General features: G+C 45.5%; 1 protein-coding gene across 4 annotated transcripts; it reads right to left on the minus strand.

Moving 5' to 3' along the window:
- Window positions 1–167: 167 nt before the first annotated feature.
- RNPS1 (RNA binding protein with serine rich domain 1) lies at window positions 168–10,606 on the minus strand. 4 transcript variants are annotated; one of them, XM_069809543.1, is made up of 8 exons: window positions 10,511–10,593; window positions 7,153–7,344; window positions 6,639–6,794; window positions 6,133–6,324; window positions 4,196–4,298; window positions 3,243–3,396; window positions 2,616–2,757; window positions 168–1,293 (listed from the first exon to the last, which is right to left on the minus strand). In XM_069809543.1, the coding sequence occupies exons 2-8, from the start codon at window positions 7,221–7,223 to the stop codon at window positions 1,188–1,190; spliced, it is 924 nt and encodes a 307-aa protein (XP_069665644.1). In that variant the 5' UTR covers window positions 7,224–7,344; window positions 10,511–10,593; the 3' UTR covers window positions 168–1,187. The 4 variants fall into 4 exon arrangements, with proteins under 4 accessions (XP_069665644.1, XP_069665645.1, XP_069665647.1 ...); XM_069809544.1 differs by lacking the exon at window positions 10,511–10,593 and adding an exon at window positions 9,672–10,089; XM_069809546.1 differs by lacking the exon at window positions 7,153–7,344 and having other exon boundaries at window positions 10,511–10,606.

Consider the following 10,606-nt stretch of genomic DNA (forward strand, 5'->3'; position numbering starts at 1 on the left):
CGGTCTTAAAGGGACAGGCGCCCTTGGCGGGCGGCGCATCCCGCGCGAGAGGGCACGGCCGTAAAAACCGGGAGGTTTTGCCGTAAAAATCCCCAGACAAGGCAGCTGCCGACCTCCCCGCCTCTGCGCCGAGCAAGGGGCTGGAGAAGGGAGCGAGGCAGGCCGGCTGTTCTCAACCCTACTGCTTTTATTCAATAGTCGCTGGTCCTACACAAGTACAAACACAACATGGCCCAAAAGGCTACAAAGTGATACAAAACAAAACGAAAAAAATCTTTATAGTATTGACTGTACAACAGGTGGTAAAATCTCTGCCTTTCCCTATGTGAACCCCGGTGAATCCAGCCAGCACGGCGGCCCCGAGCCTCCCTCCCTGCCTTGCAGTTTTTCCAGGGGCTGATGCTCAGTCACTAATTTTGAGATTTGCAGAAGCAGAAGCTTTTGCATTGTTTCACTGGGGGGTCGTGTAGGAAGTTTTTACCAAAACCCTTTAAGAAAAGGTGAAAGAAATGACTTACAGGGGCAGCTACAAACCAGTTCTTAAGATTTCCAGCTTCTTTTCTACAGTATCATGTTCAGTGGGCTGGACCGTTGTTTCTCTGGTGATCACCTGGTATACGTGTTACAGAAGGGCTTTACCTGCAGAAAGAGCTTACTCTGCAGAAACTAATAATCTGTTCGGGAATTGGAATAAAGCGACAACTCGGTATTTAAGTCTCAGGCAGATCTGGACTCCAGTTGCTCTGAAAAGTCCTGTGCTGGCACCTAGAGATCAAGATAAATGCCTCCCTGTCTTACTATACAGGGTTTCTGAAATAGCTCAAGATTTACATGCTCGTCTGTACAGCGTGCTAAGCATTTAGAAATCACCAAGCAGCAGCCTGCTAACTGGAGAAGGAGCAGCTGCAACATCTTTCCTTCCATTTATCTGGAAAAGGTGTTTTCGCAGCCTTTAAAATCAAAGCCATTTTTAAATAATTTCAATTCAATGCCAGCAAACTAGAAGCCCCACAGCAAAGGCTATCTACTGGCTGGGAACTGTTGCTCTCTCCTCTTAGGTTACCTTCACTGCCAGGATTATCTCTCTCTCACTCCTCCTCACCCAGACCCATTATAAAAAAAAAGGTACAATATTTAGTCTGACGGGATTTAAGTTAAAAAATAAAAAGCTGTCCAGTCTTTTTGCTTTATCGTGAGGAGTTTGAGCTGGAGCGGCTGCGATGGCGCCTTCGTCCAGGAGATCTGGATCTTGATCGCCGGCGAACAGGAGATCTGCGCCTAGGAGACCGGGACCTGACAGAGATGAAGGAGAAAGCTTTCATTAGGACACAAGGGGAACAGGTTCCAGCAATTTGTCAGCTCATCTACCAACTTTTCAAAAACACTTCCCTGCCTCCCTCCAAAAAATCCTCATACAATACGGTAAAAGAACTCCAGCAAAATACAGCCAGCTCCAGAGAGGAAAAAGGCAATTCAAAGATTGACTACACGGCAGGAATATTCTGGCTACTCTTCCTCTGCTTTAGAAAGTTGAAAGAACATTTAATATCCAAAGAACAGACAAGAATCTTGTCTTCTTCCTCAAGCAAAACAAGCTCACATTCATTCTACATCAGATTCTCTGTTACCTGAAAGGTCAGCTTTGACTCCTGAAATACAGTGATATTCAGGGAAAGGATTTATATAAGACCTTTCAAATGCAGGGACATTTCTTAGAGGAAGTCTAACTCTAAAGGTAAAGCTTCAAGCTCTTCAGTGCTACAATCAATCTGTATGGCCACCAGTATGACACCAAGGTTCCAGGCACAGAATATTAACAGAGCCTGAACAGGACAGTAAAAGTTAGACTAGAGAAGAAAACAAACAATGAGGAGGGAACGCCAAACCTAGCATTTGCCAGACCTCAGTAAAAGGCATGTCTAAAGGAGGACCAACAGGCAGTGGATCTTGTGCCATATTAGCTAGTTCTCATTTTTAAACTTGTAGTTGGTAAGCTCTTCAGCAATCAAGTGGCCCAAACAGGAGCCACTTTTACTAGTGGCAAGAGTTTAAGAAAATTTCCAAGACAGAGGAGCCCATCTAGATGCTGAGGAAGACTCCGAAAGACTTCTTATCTGAGCATGTTCAGGCAGCCCGAAGCCACACAACAGGCACGTGCATGTCAGGTCACATCTTTATCTTGGAGTCAGCGTACTCTGCTCACCTGATGCAGAAGGACTGCTTTTTGGTCATGTGCCCATTCGTAGAAATAAGGGATGGAGGTGCAAGGGCTTCAGAAAAGCAAGCAGTTGTAGCAGGCTGCCAAAAGCATTCTGCCAGCCAGAAGTCCATTCCCACTTCACCTTGAAGCATTTATGCAGAAGGGACTCCAGGGAACAGGCTGGAAAGCATCTGACACTTCTGACAGACTGCATTCAGGGTGTAGCCCAGAGCATGTCACCCTGGCGCTTAGGAGTTAAGAAGTACAATCCAGGCTCAACTGATGCCCAAAAGGTGTTACTGTCATGTGGAGGTGAAAGTCAAGTCCAATAGGATGAAATTGCCCCCATGCCAAGTCTTTCAGTGATAACATGGTGTTACACTGAGAAGGAAATGCAAATTGTCGCAGCTCTCACCTTCTCCTCATGCGAGGGGGTGACCTGCGCCACATCGGTGGTGGTGGCAGCATCCTCCTGGGTGGGCTAAAGCGTCTGGGAGGCGGCCTAGGTCGTGGTGCCAGCACAGCTGTGGCAGTGATCTCCTGACCATCAATCTGGCCTTTTTAGGGAATCACAGAAACAGGAAGAGGTAAGTATTTTTCCAATGCTAACATCTACACATCACATTACTACAACTCACAGCTTTGTCACAAGCAACTGAAGCATGAATCAGCCTACAGTGCTATTTCCACTACCTGCTCAGGGGTTATTTTGACAAAGTACACATACATACTAGACTTCTTCATCTAATATCCCATCAAATTTCAGTTCAGATGTTAACCCAAAAAGATTTTCACAGACACAGACACAAGAATTTTATTACTGTTTGTTTTGAAAAAAAACCCTCAGTTTTAATAGCTCTGCAATATTTTGGATCTGTCCTGAACCACACAAAAGCCAAAGCCATTTGTGCTGAAAACAGACAGTATTTCAGATCAGTTCCCCAAAGGCTTCCCTATCACCTCTAACTCATTTCCAGATCAAACTCATCCGCTCCAGAGATTTTTACAAGCACCCAACCTCCTTGCAGCATTTGATACCTACCTCCATCCATGTGTTTCAGGGCTTTCTCAGCATCGTCTGGGTTCTCAAACTCCACATAAGCATAACCTTTAGAGAGGTGTGGATTTAGCCTGTCAACTGGCATGTCAATCATTTTTATCTTTCCATAAGTGGAAAAAATTTCCATGATGTGATCCTGCAGAGAAAGAGCAAGTCTTAAGGACATAGATCACGCTTACTGACCAGGTCTGGCTGGCACAGAGCAGTAAATCCACAGCACTGGATTAGCTTTAAATCAATGCCACCATCAGAAAGAGACATATTTCATTGGCCAGATGTGGAAAGGATTACCACTGCTTTCTCTGCTGTTGTCTATTTAGTTCCTTCTCGGATTGTTCCGAACCTTAAGTTCTAGCAGCATTACTGCTGCATGTCAACACTAGCCACAAAAATACAACTAGTGTAAAAATCCTCTTGGGGACCTGAAAAGAGAACTTATGCCCTCAGCTGAAAACTCTTAAGGTGTGATTGTTAATATTTTTTAAAACACATTATTTTTTCAGCACCCTACACTTCTACCTCTGAAGGCCTTTAAATTACATTCTAACAAAGACAACACAAGCCAGCCCAGCTCTCTTCAGATCCTTTATCAAGAACCTCCAGATACCCTTAATGCCTCCAAGCTAATTTCAGCTATTGTCCCAACTTCTACAGTTTTCTTCCTAGTTAGGCAGCATACAAAGTCTAGAATACTGACAAAGCAGACAGACCTCTTAAGCACCACACAGTCTCAAAAGCCTGCACTGTATTTGATGCAGTAAAATCCTACCAAAATTTTCCTCACTGAGCAATTTGGACACAAAGCAAGAATTTCCAACACCAACACCCTGGCAGCACTCTACCAACAAAAAACATTTTGAGAACTTTAAAAGAGCCATTCACACGTCTTCACAGAAGATATGCAAGCTTGATATTACAGGGGAGCATGCCATTACCTTGGTCACGTTTCTAGTGAGCCTTCCAACATGCACTTTTGTGGGTCTGGGTGACGGGCTCCGCCTCTTCCGCTCCTTTTCATCTCTCTTGGGTGGCTTGGACCTGATTTTGACAACAGAAAATGTTTCATTTTCAGGGAACATGCAAGACAAAACCAAGAAGCCAGTCATTATCACATGATTAAAAAGCACCATTTTTCTTGGGAGGGCACCTTTTTTTCTCAAAAAGTTACAGGTTAGGAAGTTCTGGGGTGGTGGTGAGGGTGTTCCACTTAGAAACACCTCAGGACTTGCATTTGCCTTGTCTGCTTTTGCTTTAGAACCTTCTGGAATTTGAGAGCCTTTTTTCGTGAGTTTTCAACTTTACTGCAACTACGGTAACAAACACCAAATTTAGCAAACATTTCTATAAAGTTTTTGGCCATAGTCAAGGAATTTCCCAGTTGTTAAAACAAAAAACATTCTTTGCCTCAACAATTAAAGAGGCAAAATGAGGACATGAACACTAAAGCACACCACAGCCAGGCAAATTAGCAGATCCAATCATTTGTGTTTCTGTATCTTCTGTTCACTACAGAGGTCCAGAAATGTCATGGTTAAAAAAACTATTTAGGTAGCTGCATATCACAATCTCTTTGTAGTTTCATAAAAAAGAAAATTAAAAAAATCTGGAACATAATTTTAATCTTTAAAAAATTCAGTATGCAGAAAATTTATATTTATGCTTCTTCCTAATCTTACTGTCCATAAATTGAGTGATATACTAAAAAAAAAAAAAAAACAAAACCAAAAAAAACCAAACCACCACAATGGCTTATAATAATTCAGTAGATTTTATCAGCCTTCAGCACCTGACCTACAGAATTATCCAGAGGAAAAACTGTACGGACATTAACACAGTTCGATTCCTACCCTTACAGGAAAATGCTTCCTTTGTCCCCCCACGCCCCATTTTATTTTTTTTATACATAAGACTTACATACACACATATACACCATTTTCAGCCCTCACTTTTCTGTTAGTCTTGGCTGTAATTTACAGGAACCAAAGAGCTTTACTCTCATCTAGTGCCCGTATAGTCCCATACTACCGGGGGAACATCAACTAAAACTGCCTCTACAAAATGTAGTATTTAAAATCACTCTCTTTAAAATGAGATTTTTAATCTCTTTTCTAACAGGGCATATGTTCTGATTGTAACCAAAAGAAGCACACGCATTCTAACAAAATTCAGATCTCTAAATTATGGAGAAAGAAAATGGTCCTCAGAAAACAATCTATTCTGATCACAATCTTGCATTCTACGTGGAAATTAACCTGCGATCTGGTAATTCCTAGAAGACTGTCCTGGTTTTGGCAGGGACAGAATTTTCTTCCTAGTAGCTGTTACAGTGTTGTGTTTTGGGTTCAGTAGGAGAAGAATGTTGATAACACTGATGTTTTCAGTTGTTTCTAAGTAATGTTTAGACTACGTCAAGGATTTTTCAGCTTCTCATGCCCAGCCAGCAAGAAAGCTGGAGGGGCACAAGAAGTTGGGAGGGGACACAGCCAGGACAGCTGACCCAAACTGGCCAATGGGGTATTCCACACCATGTGATGTCATGCCTAGTATATAAACTAGGGGGAGTTGGGCAGGGAGGGATTGCTGCTCAGGAACTAACTGGGTGCCAGTCAGTGAGTGGTGAGCAATTGCATTGTGCATCACTCGTTTTGTATATTCCAATCCTTTTATTATTGTCATTTTAGTATTGTTATTACTATCATTATAGTTTCTTCCTTTCTGTTCTATTAAACCGTTCTTACCTCAACCCACGAGTTTTACTTTTTTTCCGATTCTCTCCCTCATCCCACTGGGGGTGGGGAGGAGAGAGTGAGCGGCTGTGTGGTGCTTAGTTCCTGGCTGGGGTTAAACCATGACAAAGTCAAATAAAACTCACTTGGAGCGAGAGCGTCTCCTGTTGTCATGTCTCCGTCGAGATGGACTTGGAGATCCAGAGGAGCTGCTGGAGCTGGAACTGCGTGAGGTGCTGGAACTCCCAGAGCGGCTTGAGGCAGAAGAGGAGCTAGAGCCACTGCTAGAACCGGTGCTGGAACTGGACCCTGAACTCGAAGTTGAGCTGGAACGGGACCTGTTGGTGATGGAGGAGCAATAAAAATAAGTGGAGTATCCAGAAAAAGAATGGCTGAAAAACTTCTGATAATTACGGAGAGAGCAACTGTGAGTTAGAACAATGAAAACTGATGCTGCGTAGCTCACTAGACAGCCAAAGAAAATTCACACCTAAAAAAAAAATAAACCCCCTTAAGTTAGACAAAACTGCACTGTGACTAACTCAATGCAAGCTTTCAACATGTCCATGACACAGGGAATGAAACATACCAGAAATCAAGCTGGTGGTTTCTGAAAACACTGTAATTTGTTACTACCTGTAAAACTAACTACCTGGTACTGCTGCTCCCACTGGAAGCACTGCGTCTTTTGCGTGTCTTGTCTCGACCACGATCCTTTTCACCTGATTCCTTAGTGGCTGCTTTATCCTTGGACCTGTCCTTTGATTTCTCTTCAGACCTGTCCTTGCGCTTGGTTGGTGAGGGAGCCCTTCAAGAACAAATTGCAGAAGACATTGTTTAATATAGAAAAACACAAGCAACAAAACCCCCACACCCAAACAAAGAACAGAACAGCAACACAAAACATTGAACTTCAAATGTCACTCAAGATCACCGTAACTGCAGAGTTAAAGCATTAGGCAAGTTTGGACTTTTTAGAAAAAGGAAAATATTTTACATTACAGAGCAGCTTTGAGGAAGACAGCTATAGCATACAGAAATTCTCACATACAGAAATTCACGCAGAAAGAGGTGTATTTCCAATTCCTCACCCTCACTGGGAGAGCCCTAGCACCCTATAACATCCCCAGTTTTGTTAAGCCTAGAAAATCGGACAGAATCATTACCTAGTGTTGGATTTTTTATTATTTTCTTTGAGTCCTAGCAAACTCTTCTTTTTCAATCCTGATAACTCCATTTCCCCTTCGGAGGCGTCCAAAGCAGCACCGAATGGGCCTCACTTATCTCAAATCTCACTTCTAACTCCTTGATTCTGAGAACCGATCCCTAATCGAGTGCAATAAACTCCAAAGAACAGCCTAGTGACAAGATAAAAGGGTTTAGAAACAAGAAATTAACAGATAGGCATAAAACAACAAACCTGCTTTGCAACAATGGCAGCACACTGGGCATCAATTGACTTCTACAGAGTACTTCAGTTACACGGCCATTAACAGCCAACCTCTGTGCCAGCTCACACTGGCACTGTGTGCCTCATGTAAAAGTCTGCATCCATGTCCAAAGCTATCATTTTGACATTCACTGAAGTACAAAAGACCTTAATTATCCAACCAAAAAAAATGGCACAGAGGATATCCATTTTCACTGCAAGATGTACATGCAGCTCATGCCTCGTGACAACAGCCTTATCTCCAGAAGAGTAAGCACTGGTTTTCTCCAAAGCCAGTTTATGCCATATAGCATGTATTTGTCAGGAAGAAAGGGTTGTCAAGAACAAAACCCCCCACTGAATTATGGCTGCTTTCAGCCACAACAAACTGCTTCCAAAGCTCTGTCAGCCTTGGAAAGACCAGATTAAAGGGCCCAGTTTGCTGCACTGCTGCAACAGCAGATCTCACTTTAACTTCTTAGCAGAAAGTCTAAACTGGATTCTGACCTCATCTAGCCCCAATCAGTTCCCTCTACTCTAGATCCAAAAGGAGACAAATTTAACACCCCACTATTTAACACTGAAATACTGGGCATTAGTTGAATTCCAGACGTTTCCCATGAGAAGGCTACATCCATCACATATTCTGTGATGTCTAAACACGTTGCTGCATTTTGACTATTCCACATGGATTGTTTAACAGCTGCATTACAAAGCTGCCTCCAACCTATGTTATAATAACCACTAAAAGAGTGTGTCAGGTTTGATTTGCTGTAACACCCATTATCTACCTATGAATGAAACATCCAGGAAATGAAGAGTGGGCACAAGCATGTCTGAACTGCCAGGCTTAGCTGAAGTGGGATTGAATATTCACAGTACTGCATGATGTTGGAAACATCTCTATCTCCGCATGCATCACAGGCAAAATTAGTTAACAAGAAGAAAACCTCTCCAGCTCACTGCATCCAACAGTCTTGGTTGCTTCCATGCTTCTGGTGTCAGATTCTGGTAAGCAATTACTTTGTTCTCTAAATTGCAATTAAATTTATGTTCGGGAAGAGATAATTTCTGAGCAGCTGAACCCACTTTCCTGATTTTCAGCTTCACAATCTTCCCTAGTACAACAACTCCAAAAAGCAACACAAATGAACATTTGCAAACCCAGCTCTCTGCAGATCCAGAAGTCAAGAAACAACCATGCCTTTTTGCATGGAGAACAGGAAACCCACAACACAAATGTGACACTGGCAGGGCTCGCTGGGAGAGAAAATGCCTTCTCTAACACCAGTGGTGGTAAGGCGGCAGTCCATGGACTGTTCCACAGGTGCTGCAAAAGTGACTAAGAATAGCAAACCTGTATACATCATTCAGCTGCACAACATTTCTAACCAGCTCTATGCCTCTAGTGCAAAGCGTGAGGGGGCTGCAGTTCAAAAATTGAAAGCCACTGCATGAGATCAGCTGACTTACTTGGAAGAACAGAACAGGTAAGATTCTGGACTCACAAGACCAAAAAACTTGATATTTCTTTTCCCACCTTTCTTCTCCTAAACATACCATAGCCAGGTTTGTGTTATCTCTTCCTACACACCAACTTCTCCTGCATCTGTGGACTATGACAGTGCTGATGCTGTCAGCTCAGCCATGCAAAACTATCTATTATTGTCTGATAGCTAGCTCCAGTTCTACCCCTACTGGAAGGGGGGAAGAGAGAGAGCACAGATGAAGACCAGCACATGCTTTGCTGTTACCTAGCCTGCTGCTGGAGTAGTAGGTAATACTTCAGTTAAACAGGTACCACTCCAGCACCACTCCTCAGGACAGGCACTTAGTAGACAAATTAGCCATATAATGATGTTCACACATTTAGCAAGCTTCCATATGATGGTACATGCAGCATTTAAGCAGCCTCCAAACTAACCAGTGGTTTTTTGCCATCAAAATATATGTACCTTCCTCAAGAATACCACTTGCCTAGCTTACTTCAGTTGGAAACCTCAGCCTAAAAGACACAGCCTGTGGGCACGTTCACCTGTACGTGTTCAAATGTTCACTGGAAGATGTGGAAAGAATAAAATCATGGGTCTTCACACACAAGGGTGTATAACAACGCACTACTAAGCGGCATGTTTCTTTCCTACAATCAAAAAACCTCTCAATCCCTAACAAGTCAATGTTTTTGCAGCACCCACCCCCAAACCAGAAAATCTAAGAGCAATCTATACAGGCCAAACAGTCATTTCACACACACACCTCTCTGCTTTAAAGAGTTGATTTGCACTCTTAAGAGAGCTGTAATTCTGTAGCAAAGGAAGCAAACTCAGCTCTCCCCCGGACTTCCTGCACGACTACAGGCAAGTCCTTTAATGGCTGTTTGCTTCAGATCCTCATTTGCAAAATGGGGAAAAGATTTCCTCGTGTGAGGAGAGGGTTCAACGCTCGGCAGTTCTTTGCAAAGTTACGGCCGCTCGCCCAAGCTAACTACAGCGAGCAGGGCCAGAGGAGCGCAGGGGCAGCCAGCTCCGCGTCCCGGTTCGCACGCCATGGGGTACGTTACGGCGCCGGGCGGACCGAGGGCTTGTCGCTGCTGACCGCACCGTGCGTGTTGCCATACTATGAGCGAAGCCAAGGCGCGGGCTGAGGAACAGGGAGAGAAAAGCACAGACCAAGCACAGAGTCGGTTCAGAGCAGAGCCCGCACCCCGGGGCCCGCGCCGCCCGCCGCCTCCGCCAGGCCCGGCGCCGCCGGCCGGCCGGCCCGCCCGCCCCCGGGCCCGCACAGCGCTCCTCCCGCCGCCCCGGCCGCGGGGAGCGCCGAGACCCCCTGCCCCGGCTCCCCTCCAGGCCCCGGCCCAGCCCCGCCCGGCCCCTCCCCGGCCCGGCCTCCCTCCCTCCTTCCCTCCCCGCCCCCGGGCGCGGTAGGCCGCGGCGCCGAGGCCCCATCCCTGACCCTCGCCCCGCCATCTCCTCCTCGGCGGCTCCGGCGCGCTCCCCTCGGCATCCCCGCGCGGCGACGGGGCCGCTCCGCGCCGCAGCCGGGCCGGATGGACGCCGATCCCCCGCGGCCCCGGCCCCCGCCCCGGCCCCACTCACATCCTCGGCGCCCGCCACAGCCGCCGCTCCGGGCCCGTCGCGCACGATCGACGCTGCACGGGCGGGAAGGGCCGCCGCGCGGCGCGCGCTAATGGC

This window comes from Haliaeetus albicilla, chromosome 22 (assembly GCF_947461875.1).
Source record: "Haliaeetus albicilla chromosome 22, bHalAlb1.1, whole genome shotgun sequence".
NCBI lineage: Eukaryota > Metazoa > Chordata > Aves > Accipitriformes > Accipitridae > Haliaeetus > Haliaeetus albicilla.

Bases quoted from the DNA above. Each gene is read 5' to 3' on its own strand.
- RNPS1 (XM_069809543.1), bottom strand. From the start codon at position 7,223: ATGGAGTTATCAGGATTGAAAAAGAAGAGTTTGCTAGGACTCAAAGAA. The intron at 4,299-6,132 runs GTGAGTTTTATT...TGTCAAAATCAG, and splicing joins AGGAGACGCTCTCGCTCCAA to GTCCAAGCCACCCAAGAGAG. The intron at 2,758-3,242 runs GTAGGTATCAAA...TTCCCTAAAAAG, and splicing joins CCTGAAACACATGGATGGAG to GCCAGATTGATGGTCAGGAG.